This window comes from Xyrauchen texanus, chromosome 28, assembly GCF_025860055.1.
Source record: "Xyrauchen texanus isolate HMW12.3.18 chromosome 28, RBS_HiC_50CHRs, whole genome shotgun sequence".
NCBI lineage: Eukaryota > Metazoa > Chordata > Actinopteri > Cypriniformes > Catostomidae > Xyrauchen > Xyrauchen texanus.
Window position 1 is genome coordinate 5788559 of NC_068303.1, and position 26860 is coordinate 5815418.

Here is a 26860-nt window from a genome sequence, read left to right on the forward strand (position 1 = left end):
TGGCAGTGTTATGATCTGGGGTTGCTTCAATTGGTCAGGTCTAGGCTCAGTCAGCTGACTATCTGAATGTACTGAATGAGCAGGTTATCCCATCAATGGATTTTTTCTTCCCTGACGGCACGGGCATATTCCAGGATGACATTGCCAAGATTCATCAGGCTCAAATTGTGAAAGAGTGGTTCAGGGAGCATGAGGAATCATTTTCACACATGAATTGGCCACCACAAAGTCCTGACCTTAACCCCATTGAAAGTCTTTGGGATGTGCTGGAGAAGACTTTACAGAGCGGTTTGACTCTCCCGTCATCAATACAAGATCTCGTCCAAAAATTAATGCAACTATGGATGGAATTAAAAGTTGTGACGTTGAATAAAGTTGTTGAAACAATGCCACAATGAATGCGCACCGTAATCAAAGCTAAAGGCGGTCCATTTGTTTTTGTTCAAAGTGGAAAACCCATATATTCAAGCACTTTATATCCAAGTTTACTGTAGAGAGGAAGCACATTTGTCTGAGTGGGGAGTAACAAGCCAGAATATTTAACTTTCTCTTTAAAATATTGACAAAATTATTATACACCCAAAAAATATATATTTTTTATTATCTTCCATTTAAAACTAGAATGATTGTTTTTGTTTTTCTTTAAATCATTCTAGGGGACACAAGAGTTCCCCTTACTGAAGATCACCCATTAAAATCACATTAGTATAACACAAGAGTGAATTACAGTCACCAACCTGAATCGAAAATGAGGCATGAGGATTTGAGCAGAATTCCTTCAACAATCTCTGTCTGTTTATGTGCTGTTCTCCTGAGACAATAACCCAATAGTGAGTCAACACATGGTCATGTTGGTTGGCTGCTTAAGTGGTTTTCAGCTTTTTCAGCCATTGTGCTGCGTAGTAAAGTCACCACTAACTGCATTTTGTCAGAATCTATAAAGTTTATTCTAGCAGGAAAACAAGATCAACTGTGACAGATGGAAAAGAAAAAAAATATATATATATTTTGATATAATAAAAAAAGATGGCAGAACTGCTATAAATACCCTTTAGGCTTCTTGCCTTAGAGTTTTCTCAAACTTTGCTTTGTCGCATAAACTTTGTTTTAATATTGGTTGATTTAATAATTCTTGACATAAGTAGGATGCTGGTAGGTACATATACCTGTTGGTTCATACCCCCATTTTTTATATCAACGTCAATATTTTTGGTAAAAATTTATATTAAATTATAAGCGGTATAAGTGTATATCTTATTCCCTGTAACTGGTCACCATTTTGTTTTTTGGTCGTAACAGTTCTTTTAAAATGACACTGTTATGTGACAAATACATGTTTTAAAACACAAATATTCACACTTTTAATTAATAGATTATAAAAGCTACATACATAATAACATACATACTTGTAAACTACCATACTGTATATTGAGTGATTTTTATATGCCTATAGTTCTTTTAAATGTCTATCTTTTCTTTCTGTATATTGACTAAACATAAAACTAACTTGGTAGTCACTTCAGGCATTTTTATGTCTTTTATTAAAGCAAACAGATTAAAAAACAGGTTAAACAGATTTAAAGAATAATAATAATTATAATAATAATAATAATAATAATAATTTGTGTGAAGATCATTTTAAAACAAACCTAGAAGCATTTTAACCAGGCATTCAGTCATTTATTTGTGGTACTTGTCGAATGCTTTTATGAATAGATTTAATTGTTTTGTCCATGTCCCAGACCCAGACTTTCAATATTAAACTTTGTTAAGCCATTATATAAATACAAATATTACATGGTTAAAGCTATGACCGTCTAAACAAAGAAGGACATGAAAAGAAACCATTTAAAAACATTTTTCTTTTTTTGTTTGTCAAAAGTGTGAGTGAAAAGCATGCTTGAGATGAAATATGACACAATAAATGACTGCGAGCTAATAACTTGTGAGTTTTTATTTAGGGTACATAACATGTTAGCTATACGATTAGCCTTAGCGAGATAAAAGGTCCAGCATTTTGATTCAAACATTTAAAAAATGTCATTTCCATCACTGTCATTTCCACCACAGAATTCTATTAAACACAATACAGAATCTGAGATGTGCTGGAAATGACACAGTGGGATACACTTTCATGACTTCCAGAAAATAAAATGACAAAAATGTCCTGTAATGCACTTACAATACACTGTTTGACATTGCTTGTAGACAACATAAAAAAAAATTCACTCTCACTAATTAGAACAGTCGTTTAATTTAATTTAACATAACATGAGATCACATTAAACTGTAATGATGATGCACGAGAGCAGTACTGCAGTTCGCCCCTGACTGAGGAAAGGAAGAAAACACACCTCACAGTCCAGACACACTCTAAACTTTCCAAACAGCTTCAGGTGATGTACATCACAAAAATGTTAAATCACTCTCATTGTAAAATAAGCAGAGCAGGAGCTGCCGCTCCGCTGATGCAAATCTTGCATTTTGAGCATCTTTAAAGGAAACTCCCCGGCGATACATATTTAATGCAGTTATATTTAATGCATTATAGCTTTATTAAAGTTCAAATAATACGGAAGCAGATCGTGTAAATAAATACAAACTCTGAAACTGGCATTTCTCTCTGTGGTCAGCAGGTCTTTTATGAGTTGCATGAATTTTCTGATCTAAGGGGAGAGATTGAATCTGCACCCGGGCTGATGCACACTCTGCTGTGGGGACGCTCATCCCTCGAGCGCGCACGCTTGCTGCAGCTAGATTATAACATGATGGCTCGCAACTTATTGAATCATAATATATGTGTCTCTGTGCTCTGTCTTTTCTGCACTCGCAGAAGTGTAACCAAGTGAAAAAATACACTTATATACAATAATATATATATATATATATATATATATATATATATATATATATATATATATATATAAAGATACATTCAGCTTAAAGCAAGTCTAAATATCTCATACTGTATGTTGCTTCTCAAGAAAATGGATCTTGTTTTAAGGATTTTTAGACTATTTTAAATGGAAAACAAGACAAAAACACTTGATAACAAAACCATTTTTTGCAGAGGATTTTTTACTAAATTAAACTTAATGAAAAGTATTTTTCCCCTTAAATTCAGTGAATGTTATTTAGAGTTATTTTTAAAAGATGATTTTGTCCTCTGTATTGTTAGTAAGCACATTTAATCCAACCTTTTAAGTCGAGGCACAAGTTGAATAATCAGTTATGGGCTAATGATTAATCGTTGCAGTAATTGCCCGAATAGTCGAATATTCATTTTAATATTAGTCGATTATCAAAATAATCATTAGTTGCAGCCTTACTTGAGAGTCCCTTTGGATAAAAGCATCTGCAAAATTCATAAATGTAAAAAGCTGGTTAGATTTTGACTTGCATTCTTGGTTCATTATTTATTTTGTCTACTGGGTATGCCAGATTTTGTTATTTTTTTATTTATTATGTCCATGACAATATTTATGGAGTTTGCACTGCAGTGTAGCTTTGGAAGCAGTTTGTCATTATTATGAGCAGTCAGGGAAGATATTTCGCATTACTAGCTCTGTGAGTCAGACAGTATATCACATCGTGATCTCTGAACCTCGAAGTGACAGCCCTGCTACAGCCATGCTAACCTTGATGGATTTTATTGGTGGCCTCTGCCACCTCATTTCTGTTAACTTGCTAGATATTTGTTTTCGTAAGGCCATCCGTGTGTGTTTGTGTATGTGTGTGCAAGCAGTATGCAGTGACACTGTGGTGGGTCTTGGACTCTATTGGAAATGAGATCAGAGAATTCAGACATGCATCTCCTCATGTGTAAGACCAGGCCAGGAATCGTTGTCCAGTGAGGGATACAGCCTCTGTATTACTGGTAACATGTCATGGGTTTAACAATAACGATGACCTGATTGTGAGAGAGTTTCAGTCCAGTTGTCACTTGCCTTATTGGGCCATGCTGCACTGTCACTGTGTTTTGTATTTGTTGATCAAACATGTGTTTCTACGCCTTATAAACATTCTCTGTAATGTATTGAACATTGTTGTGAATCCTGCTGAATCCAAGATTATATTATTTAGCTGGCTGACCAGTGAGGCTCTGTTGAAATTGTAAGAGTGACTTTTGATCATTTCGAATGTGTCAATTTATAAATCAATTGCTTTATGCAATCACTTAAATTTTTTTTATAGTTGTCGTGGAGTATTAACATTATAGATGTATAATTTCAATCTATTATGGCTTAAAAACCTAATAATTTATCTAATCTAAATATTAAGTATTTTATTTTTATTTTAGATTTCATACACATTTTTATTGTTTTTTATTTTCATTTTTTGTTTAGTTTTATATTTTTGTTTTTTATATTTTATTTTTCTATTTTACTTTATTTTGTTTTATATTTTGTTTTGTTTTTTTATTTTATGTTGTTTTTTGTTTTTCTGATTTTAATTTGTTTTTTATATTTTATTTTATTTTATTTTTCTTGGACTTGTTTTGTATTTTTTTTTTAAATTATTTTATTTTGTTTTGTTTTATATATGAATTTTATTTTGTTTTAGTTAATTTTATTTATTTATTTTTGTTTTGCTTTGTTTTATTTTGTTTTTAATTTGTTTTTATATTTTATTTTTCTTTGATTTGTTTTGTATTTATTTGTTTTTTGTTTTGTTTAATGTTTGATTTTGATTTGTTATTTTGTTTTGTTTTATTTTTTTATTTTATTTTAATTTTTCAAGCCAGTAGAGGTTACATGATTTAGTTAAGAAAATTTGATTCCACGCAACAGATGCTGCATAAAACAGTTATTAGATGCTACACAAATAATTTAATCTTCGAAATAACATCATACATTTTTTCTAAAAACTTCATCTCAATAGCACCGTTCTGTAATGCTTCCATACCCATCCTCCCCCATCATGCAGTTACAAATGGACTCTTCCATGAAGGTTGTTTGCGTATTTGTAGGATGACTCACTTCGCTGGCTTCTGATTGAATGTCACAATCTTTACCTTTTTTTATTCACTCCATTTATAACTTCAGTAGCTGCTAAAGAATAAATAATCCCTCCGACATGCTCTATTACACTGTGGATGACAGAAATAAAACATTCACCTGCCGGACACTCAGTCCTGCTAAACCCTACTTTACTCCACACTTCATTCCACTGTACCAATGTAACTGAGTCAATCCACGCGCTTAGCAGCTGCCATTTTGAAAAACATGAGCTGAATAGTGAACCTTAAGAACCTTAAAATAGCTCAATAATACAGCTCTAAAACTAATCAAAAGGTTGTGCTGTCTGGGGCCATTACATGTCTACATTACATCTTTCCAGTAGGCTTAAATACCCATTATGTTATTTAGCCCTTTCATCTTCTCCATTCATTGAATGTATTTCAGTTCACCACAGTTCAGTTGAATTGAAGCTCTGTCTATGTTTGCGATGTGCCTGTGAAAGACATTGAAAAGCGTCTGTACATAAAGAGTCTTTGTGTCGCTAAAAGCTCTTATGTGTAATGTAACCTCTTGTCTCGGCCGTACAATTAGTTAGCAAAATTGATCTCACATCTAACAAGCATGCTAGACAAGATTTTGAGGACTTTTGTATACAAATACTTTTTTATTCAGATAGGTGGCAGATTCTGTGGTTTTCATTTATAAAGGAAATCACAGACAGAAAAAAGGTGATATGTACAGAAACATATCGTATTGAATGTCTTTGGAGAATGACGAAAAGCAACCTCAAAGTGATGTATGTTTTAGTGTCCTCACAAGTCATGGTTATTTGTAGTTTATTGGCATTTTACTAAATTAACCATTTAGGTTCATTTCGGATGTTACTAGTTCAAATGTATCAAAATGTAATAATTCAATGAAAATCTACCTATCTTTTTTTTTTTTTTTTTTTTAAGTTTACATATATGTGTATTATACTTAATTTTATATAATTAATGTATTCTTAATTCATATAAAATCATTTAATAGTAAAATGTATATTTTTATATTACATTATACACTATAATATAATTAGTAAGTTGTTATTATTAATATTATTATTATATATTAAAAGTTTTATTATAAGTAATAATAAATTAATATATATATATATATATATATATAATGTAACATAGAACATTTATTATAATTCATTTCATATTATTAAAAATTAAACTACTAATTTATATAAAGTAATTTACTGATTATTATTATTAGTAATGTTGTTATTTTTATTATTATTTTATATTTATAATATTATTATAAATAATAATTCATTAACATAATAATAATTTAACGTATAATGTAATATATATAATATAATGTATAATATTATACTTTAATATAATGAATGTATTAATAATGTATATAAAATAATTGTATGTTAACATGTATTTTGTTATATAATTATGCAATGTATTGTAATTAATATTGTTATTATTATTATTATTATTATTATATATTAATAGTGTTATTATAAACAATAACACATTCATATAGTATATTATATACTTATAATGATAACAAAACAATTCATTTTATATACAGTATGTTGATATCCAAATAATTTAATTATTATTTGTATTCTTCTTTTTTCTCCTTTCTTCTTCTTCCACTTCTTGTATTATTATTTGTTTTTCATGTTTTCATATTTTCCTTCAAAATAATTTTGTGCCTTAGTGTGTGCAGACAACACCAATGAATGAATTGCTCTCAGAGTTTTTTCTCTCCGCTGTGCATTATTGGGTTATTGATTTCTTTTTTTATTTGTGGTTAATGGACTGAAACATGCTGATTGGTTGTGTAAGTCTGCTGAGATGCCAATCGGGTGAAAGGTGAGAATAGAAGGGCTAATGACCTGAGAGTTACACATGGATGACTATAACCCTGTTCAGTTTTAAGAGACAAACACACACACATACACACACGTGTTACTAATGTGTCTCGCACTTGTTTCCATGCTACATTAGTTACCCCCATCCTCCATATAATAATGTCCATGTAAAGGTATAGTTCACCCAAAAATGACAATTCTACCATACAATGACAGTGAATGATGACTATGGCTAGTATTTTGCATGACATCTTCCTTTTGTGATCCATGGAAGAAAGAAAGAAAGAAAGTGTTGGATGCGACATCATGTCCCACCCGTCCCACCCATAAATGAAGCCTATGGTTTAAACCATCGAATCGCATATAATCATCGGAGCTACCTCCTTGTGCCTCTCAGAATCAGCCGAGAAGTTTATCCAGATCCCGCAGCCTCACCCGCTCGCTGTGTGTTGCATTCACCTGCCATGTAAGGTTTCGTGCCCCCTCGCTAATGATCGGCGTTTCTCTGCACGCCTGAACCCTGGGCTGCACCGCATAATTAGCTTTTTCCATCAGCTTTTCCAGCACACATAGCAACCTTGTGGGTGCACCATTGTTTATTGACAACTATAGTTACTGTCTTGTTCTTTTTGCTGTCGGCCATTGGTGAATTGGGTGTCTTGCGCGACATTGAAGATTGGATGTGAAAGCCATGTCGGTCGACAGTGAGTCACAAAGCCTTGTATGGTGCTGCTTCAATCACAGATAAAAAATAAAACAGAAAACCCGTATAACGTAGACTCTGAATTAAATTATTTACGTAAAGCTTGGATTTGCTAGCAGAGGAAGGATTGTGCTAGTTTGACGCTAATGTTGTTTTGCTATAAATCTTAAAGCACTGGTTTCAGGGTCCAAATTGTATATTGGACGTTAAGCAGCGATTCAGAATTATTTGTCGTTCAGAATTTAACAAAAATTTACTTGCAAAACCCAATAACATACAAAATTATTAACAAGACGGAGACTGAATTGGAAAATTGCCTATTAAATGCATAAACAACAGTGTGATTTACCAGCCTAAGACATGGAGCACACACTGAACCAAATATTATATTTGTTTTTATTAGTCATATTACCAAGATACAGATGAAGTTTTAACAAAATACTTTTGAGTTTGATTCAACAACCTTTAACTACAACAACAAAAGATATGGGAAGCATTGTCTCCTTCCTTTGTTTAAGTGGATAATCCAAATTGCAGTATTTTGCTATACTAACTATGTGCAATTAAATAGTTAGTTGCATTAATTATTAGTTGCATTTAGTGCCGTTTTCGCTTCGGTCTGCGACAAAATCTGAGTTTTATGTCAAGCTTGAAATGGCTAGTTAGCAGTGGAAGGATTTTGCAAGTTTGGCACTGACATCATAATTTTTTGGCTGTTGTTTACAACATTATATAGTAAGATTATGGTTATCTTACAATACATTTTAAAGCACTGGGTTTAGGCTTCAATATCCAGATCTGATATTGGAAGTGGCGACACAACACAGTACCAAAACTGTTCATTATACAAAAATAAACAAAAATGTCTAACTTATTAAAATAGCCATTTACTGCATAGACCCAACAATTTGCTAAAGTATAAGTATGACAGTGTGATTTACCAACCTATCACATGGAACAAACACTGAGCTAAATATTGAATAACTATTAGCCATCTTACCAAGAAATGGATGAATTTGCTCCAAAATACTGTAGCATCTGATTCAAAAGCCTTTGACGTCAACCCAAAATTTAAATAAATAATGAATAGGCTATGGGAAGTGTTTTGTCCTCCCTTTTTAAAGTTGATTAGCATATTGATTTATTTTCACATACACATGCTAACATAGATATAAATCTGTATAACATAGAACACATGCAAGTATGTTAATTAAACATTGATGCATGATTCTAAATGGCGCTAAAGATTGCGCTAGTTAGGCAATGTTGTCTGATATTTACTGTTGTTTGCAACATTATATTGTACGCTTATGTCTTTATCTTACAAGAGGTAACCACCATAACCTTTAAGGGGGTACATATTTTTCCATCCAAATATTAAAATTAGTCATTGACTTTTTTTTAATGGTTGATTCTTTCATTCAGTTGAACACATTTGATGCCACCAATGCCCATTAAAATGTGGTTATTAGGGCTATCCTTTTTTACTATACATCCCAAACCTTTGTTTTAGTTTTGGAGTGCAAGAGTGACCTGATCATTTTTCAGTGGCTTTGGTACCAGAAGTATTTTCCCATACATATTTACCACAAGAAAAACCTTTCCAAAATAAAACAGCTCCAAGAATTTGATTTGAGGTCAAAGGGTATTTGAAAATGGTAAAATGTAGATTTTTAAATGCTTAAATCATTTTAGAAACCCAGAATTTTTTAACCTCTTTAGAAGAATACCAACATTTTCTCCGTGAAAGTCAGGAACTAAAAAAAAAAATTTAGAAAAGAAATGGTTTGCTTTTAACTACAATTCAGACTAAATATATCTACTAATAATTATTTTCACAGAGGTTGGTCTTCAGTGATTTAAAAGTATCCCACAATGTTTGTTTATTGCCCATTTAGTTTTTTTTATTTTATTTAATTATTTAATTACATTTTTAAATTGTATTATTGTTATATTTAATATTTTTTGCATATTTTATTATTGTTATATTTGCATATTTTATTTGTTATATTTCATATTTTTTGGCATATTTATTATCATTATATTCAATACTTTTTTGCATATTTTATTATTGTTATATTTAATATTTTTTGGCATATTCTATTATTATATATTGTAACATTTGTTCCCTATTTTTTATTTATTTTAATTTTAAACTATAAACAGTAAAAGGACAATACAAGTGAGACTTGGTGTTCAAGCATCAGAAAATCAGCTCCTCTGTTTGTAATTTCAATTACTGATGGCCCTGAAATTTATTGTGTTCTGTATTATAATGCTAAAGTGCTCACTGTGGCTCAACGCTCTCATTATCAGTGTGTGTGTGTGTGTGTGTGTGTGTGTGTGTGTGTGTGTGTGTGTGTGTGTGTGTGTGTGCGTGTGTGTGTTAATGTAGTTGTTCATTTCGCTGATGTGTTTACAAAAGGCTGTTCCATTGCTTTGGCGCCCCTGATCAAATTTATTTCTGAAATAAGCACATGGTTGCTAATAATTTGATTTAGTTCTCCCAGCTGTTGGATCTTCACAGTTTCCCCATGATGATTTGATTGAGATAAATAGTTAAACATATATTAACTGCATGCAGTGAAATATAATGGTTAACACAAGCGGGACAACTGGTAAAATCGCACATTTAAAGAAATAGTTTGCTAGTCAATGACAAATGATGACAGAAAGTGTCTTACTTCACCTGTACTCACTCTTTAGTCTGCAAAGAACATAGCTTAATTTACTGCACAAAAAAATAAATTAAATTTGATGTCTGACAGCTATGATCTATATCAAAACATAAGTCGAAAATCTGAACGAAAATTTATAATTTGGTCATTTTCTATATTTATGGCACATCTCCACCAACCTATTGTCCCACATGATATCAGTTTCAATGTATTTGTATAGCACTTTTCACTATACATTGTTCCAAAGCAGCTTTACAAAGAATGGCACCTTCTTTGAAACCCCCCAAGTGAGCAAGCCAAAGGTGAGAGGCAGAGAAAAATTCACTTAGATGTTCAAGTACATGAGGAAGAAACCTTGGGATGAACCAAGACTCAGTTGGGGATGCCATATACAAACACGTTTGTAGAAAGTATGCACACTTATATTCATATACTGTACATACAATATGATGTACTTCAGCTAAAAATCTTGCTTTACTAGATCAAATACGCTTTTCATTTGGCCTCTAATATCAACAAAGAGGCATGTTCATTCAATATGAATCATGATTACATTTTTTTTATAAATGAATAAATTCACAGAATTAGGCCAGTCGGCTGCAGAACTAAACACGGCTCTAAAAGCTCCACTGTGCTGACAATACTGTGAATTAGATGATGATTAATTATTTGAGAATACTGTATTTAGCAGCAATAACACATTACATAATGAGTTGCATAACATGTTGTCAACACTGTGTCATAACAGCTAGTAATTAATTTGTTAAAATGTTCTAATTGTTATATTTCAAAGATAATTGACCTTCAAATAGCATCACTGGTTTTTAACACGGTTTATGTCATTTTGTCTTTATTCTTCAATAAAGAGCTATAAACTGGCATAGTTTACAAACTCTTCACATTAAAACATTTGATTTGAAGTAAAAACCTACTTTATGTAGATTGATAATTGCTTAATCGTCAAATAAATCCAGATTTTACAATACATTTTTATAATGCAGATAAAGAATTGGCAAAATATCCAGAAATGCGTTATATCTTAATGGTTCTTAATTCTTTTTTTATACATGAATATAATCTCAAATATGTCTTGTCTCTGTTGCTGGTTTTAGCACTGTTTTTGTCTGCTAAAGCAAACACACTTGGCTACAGATGCTACATAAAGAGACAAGATGGCTGCCGATGTGCTATGAATTAGCCCTGACGCTAGCATGTTAGTCTGTCAGAAGCAGTTGACCTTGCATCTCCATGTTAAAGTTAGTTAGTGAGGTCCAGCTGTCTCTAGCAGTCAGAATCTTTTTATACTGCCTCATTAAACTGGACTTGTTTCCGTTGCCTGTCTTCCTGGACTTCTGCCTCGGTTGCTGTCAAACCCCTCATTTATTTACATATGTCCCCTCATCTTATACATGTGCTGCTTGTTTTTGCTGCATTTGGACTTGAGCTTGTGCAAATGTGCCCACGGTGCTGGTAAACATGTCAAATGGGCAGCAAGATGTACAGGAATATTAAAATGATACCAAAACATGATTACGCTTGGATTAGTTTATTGCGTTTATTGCGTTTTTCTTTATACATTTTTACCCATGGTTGCAATGCTTCTTTAAAATCCATGCAATGTTTTTTTTTTATTTTATTTTTTTATCCCTACCATGTGATTTTTAAAGAAAAGAATGGTTTGCTATTTTTTTTTGTCATCTTTCATAAAAAAAGATCAATAAAAAACATTTCGTATTTTAGTGTTAGCGATGGGTGATAACACTTATTATCCGTTCAATATGATACTAAGTACTTCCAAGACAAATATTGACAGTACTGAAACAGATATCGCAATTAAATGGAACGTTTTTGTAATATTTGAGGATAAAATGTGTAATTATAGTCATTTAGCATTATACTTGAAAGCCATCATTGTTAACATTAAATAGGCTTAAATTGCAAATAATCAGAATCCTTTTTTGTTTATGGTTTATAACACCAATAGTAGGCTAGAACATTATCATTAATTTACTGTTTAACTGTATCCTAAAAATGTTATGTATTTTTGCACTTCAAAGCTTACAATACACATTTTCGTGTAAGAAAACTACTATTGAAAAAAATAATAATTTTAATTAGTAAAATAATCCCTAACTTGTTTATTGGCGGTATGAATTGGCGTAAAGCGGTGTTAGAAATACAATTTGAATTGCTGGTGTTTTTTTTCGTGCTTTTATTCCATTATAATTTAAAAATCAAATGCAAACCAATATTGGATTTGAAAAATCATGCATGTCTCTTAAATTGTAATTTGATAAAATACAAAGAATGCACCAGTTAGGTTTTGACACTAGCTTAAATGTGATCATTATTTATGTTACCTTGATTTTTATTCTTAATCATTAAGTATAGTCAGTTGTTCCACATTTCCAAAAAGCCACAGTACCCCAAGGAATATGATATTAAATCAATACACGTCTGCATAGTTTCGACAGGAAAATACATTTTTTATCTTTGCCCAGAGCTTTGATTATTTTGCACATTGATATTGGCCCATATATGTCTGCTAGTTCCTCGTCTTGAGTTGAAGTCTAGGTTCCATAGAGCACTGTGTAAATATTTCAAATGAATGTATTCCTGTCTTCTACAACAGTGTTTTTCAACTGGTTTTGTTCAGGACCCAGATTTTGCATTGGAAAACAAGTAGCGACGCAATACAGTACCAAAATGGTTTAATGTACAAAGGTAAACAGAAATGGAAATGTATTTGTATTAATAATATTACGTGTCTATGTTAGCATCTGCCTAATTCGGTTAGCTTCTACCAAGTAACAGATGAATTTGTGCATAAAATACCTCAAAGTTTGATTGGATGCAAAGCCTTTGACGTCAACAATAAAAGACATGGGAAGCGTTGTCTCCTCCCTGTTGAAAGATGATTTATTTTGCTATCCTAACTATGCACGATTATGGTAAGTTGCATTTAATTATTAGCATTGTGCATAGTTTTTTATTCCCTTGCTGTCTGCAACCATAAAACAGAACTGCAACCCACCAGTTGGGAACAAGTGTGAAATTTTCAATTTTTCTAATTTTCATCATTTGGATTTCTACTTTGATTGTCTAATGTGCATTACTATTTCGCTTCTAATGTGTTCGTAAAGTGTTGTGTGTATTCTCTTCTCTGTATGACTTCGATCTATGCTGATGTGAAGATTTTGTCACTGTCTGTTTTTGTTGTTGTTGTTATTGCTGTGCCAAAAGGCTGATTTCTGAATTTCTAAACGTGTGTTTGGCATTGTCTGTTTCTTCTTTGTTCCACAGAGATGTTGAAGGAGTTGAACCAGCAGCGCATAGAGAAAGAATTTACAGACCTGAAAATTTTTGTTGAAGGCAAAGAATTTGAAGTCCACCAAAATGTTCTAGCTTCCTGCAGCTTGTATTTCAAGGACCTGGTGAAAAGGTTTGCCTTCTTCCATTCCCACCAGCCGTTGATGCAATCTGTTCTTTTCGTAGGGTGAATTTATGTCATTTTTTCCCTCCCCTTGTTTCTTTCTTGCAGGTTTGTAAGATGACTTTGGTTTCTATCACAGTGCCAGCAGCCATTCAGTGTCGTGCTCAAATGAATGTATCTTAAATTGGGAAAAAGGTCAACCCTTACCTTTTTTTTCTTTTTTTTTATCTTCTCTACACCCTCCCCATTTTAGAGCACATTAACATAATTTCCATTTTTAAAAGCAGATAAAGTGTTCCATGACTGAGAGACCTTTAAAGAAAAAGGAAAATAACCCCCCAAAAATTGAGGAATTCACAATAGGCATTCATCCCAAGAAAACCATGTTGAGCATTTTGGAAAGTGTCCTCCAAAAGCAATGTGGTATCTGTCATTTTGACTACGGGATGCGCTTTGTCAGCCATTTTATCAGCAAGCGTATGGCCTTCATAGGGCATACACAAATTCCCATTCATATGTTAAACATTCACGGTTGGTGCATTGAATGGCAGGAGAGCCATTCAGAGTCGCAAGCAAAGAGAAGAGCTGAGCAACTTTCTCGCAAATCGCTACCTTCACAGGTCAAAGCCATTTAATGTATTTTTATGAAAGTTGAGCTGCCTCAGTTAGCCACTTTTCTAAATTGCACTGTTCTACATCCATTGCCAACCCACATTCTATTATTGTTATTATTTGAATATGTATTTGGCAGCAAGTTACATTAGATATTATGCATATATGTGCACATGGATTCATTTTCAACCAAATTCATCCTTTCATTTTTTATGTTCTGTGTGTATGTTTGTTTTGCATCTCATTATCAGTGTTTGGGAAGCTTCATTGCTTGAGTAAACATTTATAAACCGTAGCTTGCCAAGATACATGCTATTCATAATTAAAAATAAGCCTAGTTGAACAGTCAAGCTACCCCTTTGAAAGGGTACATAACTGAGTACATCTCAGTTAGAGTGACAGAATCAAACTTTACACTAAATGCAAACCATAAATGAGTTGTCTGTATTAAGAGTTTTGTTCAAATAAATATATCTTAATTTGAAAAAGTTTTCTTCCCCCATTTTAGAGTGGAATTTGAAGTAATTGTTTGTCATTTGAAAAAGCCTTGTTGCACTCTAGTCAAGCTACCCTTTTGAAATGGTAAAGTACAAAGAGCTACACTTGAAGCTACTAATAAAAAACGGATAGCTGTATTGATGCTATTTTAGGGGGCAAAATTGTTTCTAATGACACTTTATATTTAAAAATGTTTCTTGAACAAGAACAAGTAGGATCTCAATTAGGGTGACCGAATCAAACCTTATACTTAATACAAGAAATAGAAATAAAAACACCCTAATTTATAAAACCGATTCGAAAACGTAACAGATATAATATACCAGTGATAAATGGTATTTAAAAGCACATTTATTGTGCTACAAAAAAGACTGCATTACAAAATTGTACTACAAACATCTGGCGGCACTATTAAGTGATAAATGGGAATTCGTGAATTGTTTATTTGAGCAGGATCATTAATTACCCTTCCAAACAACTTAGAAATTTACGCAAAATTTGCATATTTATATTCTAGCGGGGGCTCATTTGAGGCTGCGTTGACAATACACAGTGAAAAAATACATCTACTTAATGAAAAAAAAAAAAAGCTTTTTTCTTTAAAATTAATCATTTTAAATCGGCTTCCCTACTTTAACATAATTTAAAAATGTAGGTAAGTTTAGTAACATTGCTACTTTTAGATAGCTGCACCGTGTTCTAACCAGGCCCAGGTTTTCAGCGACAAGTAATTTGCCTGTCTGCACTGAAAACGGTAATGCTATGCTATAAAAATATACAGCTATGTGGAGCGGGACTTTTGACCAATGATAGTTCACTTTGGGTAAGGCTACCCTTCTTGTCACCACAGAAATAGAAGACAAGCTATTTAAAAATAAATGTCCTGTTGCTTATCGCGGGCGGTTATGGCAAAAACTCTTATTTACATAGAAGAGATTGATTTTATTGCTTCCCGTTTTATCGTGTTGTGTTGTGTTTGGTTTACACAGTGTAAAACTACACGCCAACACTGCTCATTATGTATTAGACGGTCTCAGCTCCACTCAGTAACTGTCTTGAAATGCCCTCCGGTCTTCTTGGCAAACTTGCTGGTTTTCCACATTCACAATTCATAGCTTCATTCCAGTGGGCAGCTCCCAGGGTCCCGATGCTTTCTGTCTTAGAGTCTCGCCTGTCTCTCTGTATTCAACTGAATACAGAATCTCACTCATAGATACTCTGGAAAAATGCCAGTCGCCCTAGAGAAAACCACAACAGCCAACTCAACAGAAAGCTTATAAGTAGTTTAAATGACAGAGAAACACATCCCTTTATGATCAGGCGCCTGTTGACTTTATCCCACTTCTGCTGATCTTGCCATTTGGATGGAAGACCGTATGTGGTTGTTCAGAGAAATCATACTAAGAGAGACATGTACGGTCGGAGGATGTCCATTATTTCTTACTATGTGAATAGGTGTGTGATTCAGAATCATTTGAATTAAACATGAAACTGCGTTCGCAACTCATTTTACTTTCGTAATCTGGATAATTTTTTATTGAAACATGTTGTTAAAAAACCAACGAGAGGCCATGCGTTGCAGTAATTTTACCACAAGTAAGCAGATGGCGTAAAGCCTATGGTAAAATAACTGTATTGATGGACTCAATTGACTTATCGCTTTTATAAAGCGGCAGCAAACAGCAAAATAACCAAAGAATAGTCACAGATGTTCAATAAACATTTACAGTACATTTAATATTAATCAGAATAAACAATTTTTACACCAAGTAATATAATTCCTGCATTCCTTATAAATGCAGGAGTTTGCAGCTGTTAAGAAACATATGGCACATACATTTGTTTTATATTATATATTTATATTCTATAGTAATTTTACAACTGCTTTATCCATGGTTCATCCAATCAAAGTGTAGTGTCAGAACTGTTTTATTATCAAAAGTAGGGTGGGACTTGTTTTATCTATCACACATTGATTTGATAGTGAAAAGTGGGTGGTTCAAACTAGAACCAGATGGTTAAGGGGTGGTGTTGAAAAGTAAGATGGAAAGGCAACATCAGCCGAAAATGAAAGTCTTTTTCTTTTTATTGAAAGATTTTAAAAAAATCAATCAGTTTCGTAGCTTCTTGCCAATTCAAAAATACTTCTCACCGAAAGCGACTTGTATCACAATAATTGCCTGAACACTTTCCCTAAAGCAGCATTGGTTTAAGTGCCTCTCTCAAGGGGAAAATGGAGCAGATTTGTCTCCAGGATCTGGGTCAACATTTCCTGGGCATGGACCTGCAGACTTTGGCCCCATGTACACTTTGCATTAACACGCGTTTTCAATGATCGGATCGCTATCGGATAGCACTTTAAATGACGGGTGTAAACGCACCCAAGACGCATTGTGATCGGATCGAGATCGGATCACTGAAACCACATTCGGAAGTGGTCAGGGAGGGATTGAAATTCAAAGGTGTAAATGCAAATGCATTTTCGTTATTCAGATATAACTACGTAATTATTTATTTGATGAGGTTACGCTACAGTCATCTGTTGTTTAAGTGCTGTGTTGCGGTTTCTTGCCTTTTTCTGATTGTTCTGTGATTGCAGTGTGAAGAACAAAACACTGGCATCTTACAATCTCATCATGTGAAAAATAAACCAAATCCCATGAATTAAACCATTGGAATACACTTGTAATATATCGTCTCTTTCCTCAAATCCCCACACGCTTGCGTCTCTTTCCTCTTTTTAATTAATATGTGGCTGGCGCAACACTAAAACATGGCTTCACTTGCACGTTTCAGATGAGAAGCATATTCATTCAGCACTTCATTAAATCGTTAAATTTGCTTCAACAACCCGAAATTTTGCCTTGGCGGCCGCCAAAATAGTTTCAATGAAGGAAAACCCCTGACTTTCAAAGTGATGGAAAGCGTTTCAATTATAAATCAATGTTTTTAAAAAAATTGCTTTCAGCTCCGACAGCCACTGGTGTAATATACAAGTAGCGTTTTCCATTTTGCGCGAGGAAACTTTGATTGTATCTCTATCCAATCACAGTAGAGGCGCTTTTGACTACAAGGTGTAAACGCAATCCAGCTAAAGAATATCCAAATACAATCTGGGTATGAAAAGCATGTTAATGCAAGGTGTAAATGGGGCCGCTGATTTGGCATCCCATTTTTTAACCATTAAGCTGCCACAACCCTTTTGTAAAGTTGCTGTGCCACAACTCTGAAAAGATATTGTATGGTTTAAACTTAGTTCTCTTGTAAAAAGTGAAAATGTTAACGTAAAAATGTAAATTATTTCTGCTAATGTCCCAAAGGCCTCTTATTTTTCAGTACGATGTATATCAATGTGCCTTGATATTACAATCTGATACAATCAACCACACTACTACCACAGTACTTTTTTGTGAGGGCAGGTACTGACCCACTTTTTGAAGTTCAGTCATTCTGAACTCTACTTCAAAAACTGCTTATACCAAACAGCCTTGTGTCATTTATGATGAAAATCATTAATAAGTTTAGCCGGGAATCAAGGAAATCGGATTAGTAAAAATACGAAATAATGTCTTCATGAAAATCCAAATGTGAGGGTCAAAGATACAGGTTAGGGATTCGTTAGAATATAACATTAGCTCGGTTTAAAAAACAGTCAATAAGTCCCCACCTTGAACAAGCGTGTGTATGTTTGTATGTGTCTGACTGCACGTTTCATATTTTTTATCAGCTACATCTGTTTATATGCAGTATCGTAGCTAACGCTGTCCATTCATTTATGTTAAATTTGTGAAGTTTTGTAGTGAGGATTAATTTGTAAATCCTTCAGATTGTACTATTTGACAAAATGGCCCTTTTCAACGACGTAAGCTATCATATCATATGATACAATGTCATCTCTTTCTCAGTTGGAATGCCCTTATTTATAGGTTGGAACATTGTTCCTTCTTGTTCCTAGCAGAAAATTTGCAACTTGCAGAGATCTATTTTTACAGACTCTACTTTCTCAATAAGCATGTCTGAAGGCACGAGAAAGAACATGCCACCTAAAGGATATAATGCAACCCCTAAATGTGTGCACACGTTTTCCCTCGGCCAAAGAAAAAAGCTATTACCCTTCCCTTTAGCATCTGTCGCATGTAGCTCAGAGACTGATTGCCCTCAGTAATTCCATTTTCCCCTCTGGATTTTCAATAAGTATTCTTGGTGCCACTTTAATGTATGGGTAGTGTATCTGCAGCAAGCCATCAGTGTGTGTGCATGATCCGAAAAAGGGCTAGCTCAGTGTAGCTTTGACACTGCGCATTTATTTATTTTAGAGCGGTGCGTTTGTTTCACACTATGTGACGTTACATGTGCAAAAACTAGCGTGGTTTTGTTCGAAGAACAGTGGGAGATCATTAATCCCATTGGATGTGACAGTCGACTTCTATGTAGGCGCAATTACCTCCTCCACTGAGAGAAAAGTCACTTTCAGAGTGTTTTTGCAGGGAGGGTTGAAGCTTATATACAGTAATGAAGTTCCACAGTGTGCTCCTTCATTCATATTTCATTGTATAATGGTTTGGCTTCATGATTTTCTCTCCAAACCTCTACCAAAACATTTTTTGTATGCAAATAATTTTCGGTCATATCTGTAGATTTTTTTTATAGACTTTTTGTTGGTTTTGAACCATTACTAGACCTCTCGGAGAAAAAGGGAATTGTTTAAGGTACAAAGCCGTCACTGGGGTGGTAATCTTGTTTTGGGTACATATTAATACCCAAAGAGACAAAAATATGAGGCCTGGCACACCCAATTATGAGCCTGGCCTTTTGATGTTATTATATATACATTTGAATTCAGAGGTTTACATTCACTCAGGATTAAGTCGTTAAAACTAATTTTGTAACCACTCCATAGATTTAATATTAGCAAACTATTATTTTGGTAATTCGTTTAGGACATCTACTTTGTGCATAACAGAGAGTAATTTTTCCAACAATTGTTAACAGACAGATTGTTTCACTTTTAATTGACTATCACAATTTCAGTGGGTCAGAAGTTTGCATGAACTAAGTTAACTGTGCCTTTAAGCAGCTTGGAAAATTCCAGATTATGTCGTCAAGCCTTTAGACAATTAGCCAATTAGATTCTAACAGGAGGTCTACTGAATTGGAGGTGTACCTGTGGGTGTATTTTAAGGCTTACCATTAAACTCAGTGCCTCTTTGCTTGACATCATGGGAAAATCAAAAGAAAATAAGCCAAGACCTCAGAAAAAACAATTGTGGACCTCCACGAGCCTTGGGAGCAATTTCCAAATGCCTGAAGGTACCACGTTCATCTGTACAAACAATAGTACTTAAGTATAAACACCATGGGACCACGCAGCCACCATACCGCTCAGGAAGGGGACACATCTGTCTCCTAGAGAGGAATGTAGTTTGGTGCAAAAAGTGCAAATCAACCCAAGAACAACAGCAAAGGACCTTGTGAAGATGCTGGAGGAAATGGGTAGACAAGTATCTATATCCACAGTAAAACGAGTCCTATATTTACATAACCTGAAAGGCTGCTCGGCAAGGAAGAAGCCACTGCTCCAAAACCTCCATAAAAATCCAGACTACAGTTTGCACGTGTACATGGGGACAAAGATCTTACTTTTTGGAGAAATGTCCTCAGCAGGAAACCGATGGAGTGCGTACTCCAGGTAGGGAATGAGGTTTTGCCCCAAGTGAAGGAGTTCAAGTACCTCGGGGTCTTGTTCACGAGTGAGGGGACAATGGAGCGGGAGGTTGGCCGGAGAATCGGGGCAGCGGGGGCGGTATTGCATTCGCTCTATCGCACCGTTGTCACGAAAAGAGAGCTGAGCCGAAAGGCAAAGCTCTCGGTCTACCGGTCAATTTTTGTTCCTACCCTCACCTATGGTCATGAAGGTTGGGTCATGACTGAAAGAACTAGGTCGCGAGGACAAGCGGCCGAAATGGGCTTCCTCAGAAGGGTGGTGGGCTTCTCCCTTAGAGATAGGGTGAGGAGCTCAGTCATCCGTGAGGAGCTCGGAGTAGAGCCGCTGCTCCTTTGCGTCGAAAGGAGTCACTTGAGGTGGTTTGGGCATCTGGTAAGGATGCCCCCTGGCCGCCTCCCTAGGGAGGTGTTTCAGGCACGTCCAGCTGGGAGGAAGCCTCGGGGAAGACCCAGGACTAGGTAGAGAGATTACATCTCCACACTGGCCTGGGAACGCCTCGGGGTCCCCCAGTCAGAGCTGGTTAATGTGGCTCGGGATAGGGAAGTTTGGGGCCCCCTGCTGGAGCAGCTGCCCCCGCGACCCGACTTCGGATAAGCGGTTGAAGATGGATGGATGGTCCTCTGGTCTAATGAAACAAAAATGTTACTGTTAGGCTATAATGACCATTGCTATTTTTGTTGGAAAATGGGTGAGGCTTGCAAGCCGAAGAACACCATCCCAACCATAAAGCATGGGGGCGACTGCATCATTTTGTGGTGGTGCTTTGCTGAAGGAGGAACAGGTGCACTTCCCTAAATAGATTGCATCATGAAGAAAGAATATTATGTGGATATATTGAAGCAACATCTCAAGATATCAGCCAGGAAGTTAAAGCTTGGTTGCAAATTGGGCTTCCAAATGGACAATGGCCCCAAGCATACCTCCAAAGTTACAACAAAGTACAACAAAGTCAAGGTATTGGAGTGGTTATCACAAAGCCCTGACCTCAATCCGATAGAAAATTTGTGGGCAGAACTGAAACAGTGTGTGCGAGCAAAGAGGCCTAAAAACCTGACTCGGTTACACCAGTTCTGTCTAGAGGAATGGGCCAAAATTCCAGCAACTTATTTTGAGGAGCATGTGGAAGGCTACCAAAAACATTTGACACAAGTTAAACCATTAAAAGGCAATGCTACCAAATACTAACAAAGTGTATGTAAACTTCTGACCCACTGGGAATGTGATGAAAGAAATATATGCTGAAATAAATAATTCTCTCAATTATTGTTCTGACATTTCACATTCTTAAAATAGTGATCCTAACTGACCTAAGACAGGGAATGTTTTCTACGATTAAATGTCAGGAATTTTTAAAAACTGAGTTTAAATGTATTTGGCTAAGGTGTATGTAAACTTCTGACTTCAACTGTATATCTCGATATACAATGATGAGCCAAAACATTATGACCACCTGCCTAATATGCTGTTGGTCATCCAAAACAGCACTGAACCGTCGAGGCATGGACTCTACAAGACCCCCGAAGGTGTCCTGTGGTGTTTGGCTCCAAGATATTAGTAGTCCTGTAATTTGCGAGACAGACCCCCAGTGGATTGGACTTATTGGTCCGGCACATCCCACAGGTGTTCAATCGGATTGAGATCTGGGGAATTTGGAGGCCAGGGCAACACTTTGAACTCTTCATCATATTCCTCAAACCATTCCCACACATTGTGTCCAGTGTGGCAGTGTGCATTATCCTGCTGAAAGAGGCTACTGGCATCAGGGAATATCATTGCCATTAAGGGGTGTACTTGGTCTGCAACAATGTTTAAGTAGGTGGCACGTGTCAAATTGACATCCACATGAATGGCCAATCCCAGGGTTTCCCAGCAGAACATTGACCAGAGCATCACACTCCCTCCACCGGCTTGTCATCTTCACACAGTGCATACTGGTGCCATCGCTTCCCCAGGTAAACAGCGCACACGTACACGGCCGTCCACGTGATATAAAGGAAAACCGGACTCATCGGACCAGGCAACCATCTTCCAATGCTCCAAGGTCAAGTTCCGACACACGCATGCCCATTGTAGGCAATTTCAACGGCTATGCTGCCCCATACACAGCAGGGTGCGATGCACTGTGGGTTGTGACACATTCCTCCTGTAACCATCATTAAAATTATCTGTCTTGTGCAACAGTAGGCCTTCTGTCATTTCAGACCAGATGGAATAGCCTTCGTTGCTCTCGCACATCTATGAGCCTTGGGTGCCCAACACCCTGCTGCCTGGTTTGTCCCTCCTAGGACCACTGTCTCAACACTGCTGACCAGGAGAACCCCACAAGACTTGACATTTCAGAGATTCTCTGATCCAGTCGTCTGGCCATAACAATTTTGTCCTTGTCAAAGTCACTCAGGTCTTTACTCCTGCTCATTTCTCCTACATTCAACACGTTGACTACGAGAACTGAGTGTTTGCTTACCATCTACCCAGACCTTGTTGTGGCCTTGTTAGAAGATTATTTGCTTAACCTGTGAGTGGTCATAATGATTTGGCTCATCCGTATGTATCGGTAGATATCTCAAAATTTTCTCTGAAGAGACTAAAAAGGCTTTTTTATTTTTATTAGGAGGAACCATAATTTCAACCAAACAGTTATTATTGTCAATTAAAGTCAGTCAAAATAATAGTTTCCACACCGTTTTTCATTTAATAAACATACAGAAGAATGATATTTCCATCCATCCATCCATCGTCAACCGCTTATCCTGTGTACAGGGTCGCGGGGGGCTGGAGCCTATCCCAGCTAACATTGGGCGAAAGGCGGGGGACACCCTGGACAGGTCGCCAGTCCATCGCAGAGAATGATATTTAATAATTGTAATATCTAAATTATTAAATACACCACTATAGTGATAAAAATAGCAATGTTTACCTGAATGTTTTTTACTAAAACATTTTGGTACATGTCAAATACCACGCAGAGACTTTCATAAGCATCGCAACACAAATTGATGAATCAGAGTTTTGAATCAAGAAACTTAACTGAAGTTAATTCAAAGAAACTATTATCTCTGTCTTATCTCTCTCATACTCCCAATTTGTAATACAAGAAATGATCGCACATCTAGTCTAATGACAAAAACGTATTTTATAGCACATGAAAACCATCACAATATTCACACTGTTAATTTAATATCACCCGTGAAATCATCGCAAATATAGTTTTATAAATGATATTCAGATATTCATGAGGCTTTATTCTGTTATTTGCAATTTCTCTCTGGAAGCATTGGCTTAAACATGAACAACGATACTTATGTTTATATTTACATGTTTAATCATGCTTTCTTGGCTACGAACAGAGAAAATCAGTTCCATTTAATTTTTGGTGTGTGTGTGTGTGTGTGTGTGTGTGTGTGTGTGTGTGTATGTGTGAGCGTGTATTTATCACTTTGTGGGGACCAAATGTCCCCATAAGGATAGTAAAACCCAAAATTTTTGACCTTGTGAGGACATTTTGTCGGTCCCCATGCGGAAAACAGCTTATAAATCATACTAAATTATGTTTTTTGAAAAGGTAAAAATGCAGAAAGTTTTCTGTGAGGGTTAGGTTTAGGGGTAGGGTTAGGTTTAGGGGATATAATATAAAGTTTGTACAGTATAAAAACCATTATGTCTATGGAAAGTCCCCATAAAACATGGAAACACAACATGTGTGTGTGTGTGTGTGTGTGTGTGTGTGTGTGTGTGTGTGTGTGTGTGTGTGTGTGTGTGTGTGTGTGTGTGTGTGTGTGTGTGTTGGATGTGTTGAAATCAACCATAGCCAGCAGTTGTTGTTTTTTTTTCTTGGACGGCCCCGGCTAATTTATAATTTCCGTTTGCACACACATACAAGAATGTGCCCTCTGCCCACCATCCACATCTTGTTGGCTGCTAATTCTGAAAAAAAGCCATTTAAAGTGAGAAGATTAATAGATGTTCATTTTTGTAAACACTCTCTCTCATGGACATGCTCCCTCTTTTTCTCTGACTTGCTTTGCTCTTGCTAAAAAAAAAAAAAAATAAAAAAAAAAAAAACACTTGCTATCAGCAGCTCCATAAATATGGCCTATCTTCAAAGCCAGAGTGATTTCCATAATAAAAGTCCGCAGACAAAGCAAATAGCTACTCCAGCCGATTCAGATTGCTCTTATTTACCTGGTTGATGAACATGCTTTTTGTTTTACTCCTTTGTCACTTTATTTCCTTTATTTTTCCTTCTCTCCTCCTCTATATCACTTCCATAACTTAACCCAGGATTACATCCCATTCTATTATCTTAAAACCTATCGCAACGGCAATTAGAGAGGACAAAAATAACAATCTCTGGCTTTTCTTTGCTTTCCAGGAGGGAGTAACAGTCTTAATTTTTTCAGCTGTAGTTCCAGGGACATAATTGCACATTGTCCTCTTAAGGTGTCCTTCTATCCCCTTCAAGTACACACTCAGTGGAGACTAATAATACCCTACGCACTCCTATGTTCATGCACAGGGGCATGGTGCAAATGACAGCGGGGGGTCTCTGTTTAGGTTTGGTGGGGGGTCATTCTCAAAGATCCAGTCATGGAACACCACCTCACGGCCGGAACAATGGCTGCTGGCTTCCTGTGGCAGAACTAACGTCCCCTTCCCTCTCTTCTCTTTTTCTTCTTCACTGTAACAATGTGTTCACCCTGAGTGTCAGTCTGTATGTGGGTTATCTTTGTGTCAGTGTTTTGTGAAACTGCCGTTGTTGGTCATCTTAACAAGGGGCTTCAATGGGTTATCTGCTGAAAGTAATTGTTTGCCAAAAGTAACCCAAGTATTGTTACAAATTACACTCAGATTTATTAGATACATATGCTGACACGGTCATGGTCATGGAAAACGTGGAAATATAATTAATTTTGAAAATCGTGATTTCCAGGCCTGGAAAATTCATGCAATTTAATCTTAAAATCTTAAAATGTCATTGCAATATCTGTTTCGAATATACAAATTTCTAGTTATGCTCAGCTCTAAATTATTTAATCAGCTTGACAATGTTTTTTTGTGCAATCTCTATTAAATAATTAAAAAAAAAGTCAGTACCATTTAAAAATCATGCTTTGACTTTGACATCCCACAAGCTACTAGAAAAAATGCATTGAAAAATCTTGGAAATGTATTTGTCAGAAAGTGTGGGAACCCTCCAACATTTTTAAGAATAGTTTACCTAAAAATGTAAGATTCTCTCATCATTTAGCCCACCATAATTTTGTTCTAAGCCCATATTATTATAATGTTCATATTTTTGTTTTTTTATACAATCAAAGTGGATGGTGCCTACTGCTCCAAAAAACATCAAAAAACAAAACAAACTACATGCAAGACAATGTTATTATTGTGTAACTACATGTTGTTCTGCAAAATTCTCACAAGATTCACATTTGCTGCTACTGAGGTTGAGGTACGGGTAGGTTTAGGATTAGGGTTAGTGTTGGGGTTAATGGTTAGAGTTAGCTTTTAGGGCGAGGGTTGGGTTAGGGTTAAGGTTAAAGGTAATGTTAATAGTGTAACTACAAATGTAATTAAATGCAGGTACTTTAAATGTAATTACAAGGCAAAAACAAGTATATACTTAAGTACTTTGTATCAAATGCTTAAGTACATAGTAGTTAAAAACACCTAAAATAAAGTGGGGAACAAAACACCATAAAAGTGTCATAAAGGTAGTCCGTATGACTTGTTAGCTATATTCCAAGTTTTATGAAGCCGTACGATAGCTTTATGTAAGGAACAAACCAAATGATGATAATTCATTTGCTGACAGCACTCAAATCTAATTTGTTGTCACATTTTTCAAACTTTCCATTTTGTAATTTGTCATGACACCAATTATGTTTGGAATCAGTAGCATCAAATTTTCAGTATTGTGCCTAAAGATTCCTTTAAAAAAAAAATATCTTTAGCTCTTACTAAAGTGTTCCATGTGCCACCTGGTGAATATTGTGAGAAGTCTGACACATGAAGCCCGTCTGCAGTATGCAGAGTGATTTCACTTGTTGATTGCCTGATGGTACATCTGTTTGTTTTTTGCATTGCGATTTAACTAGAAAGAAGCACGAGCTGCGGCATGAATAGAGCACGTGTCTGGATGCACGAGAGAACATCACTGCCCGATGTCACTCAACGCCACTGATAACAGCTGCAACGAGCACTCAAAATAACATTAACCGTGGGGGCCTGGGTAGCTCAGCTTGTAAAGACGCTGACTACCACACCAAGAGTCACAAGTTCGAATCTTGAGCGTGCTGAGTGACTCCAGTCAGGCTTTGTAAGCAACCAGTTGGTCCGGTTGCTAGGGTGGGTAGAGTCACGTTGGCTTAACCTCC

At 35.6% G+C, this 26860-nt stretch overlaps 1 protein-coding gene across 4 annotated transcripts in view; it reads left to right on the plus strand.

Moving 5' to 3' along the window:
• Positions 1–26860, plus strand: part of LOC127621959 (kelch-like protein 29) — a 327531-nt gene that overhangs the window by 209722 nt on the left and 90949 nt on the right. For all 4 annotated transcript variants that reach the window (XM_052095795.1, XM_052095797.1, XM_052095796.1 and 1 more), the window contains one exon: positions 13519–13657. In XM_052095795.1, coding sequence (XP_051951755.1) covers positions 13519–13657 — 139 coding nt within the window. The remainder of the gene's footprint in view (positions 1–13518; positions 13658–26860) is intronic.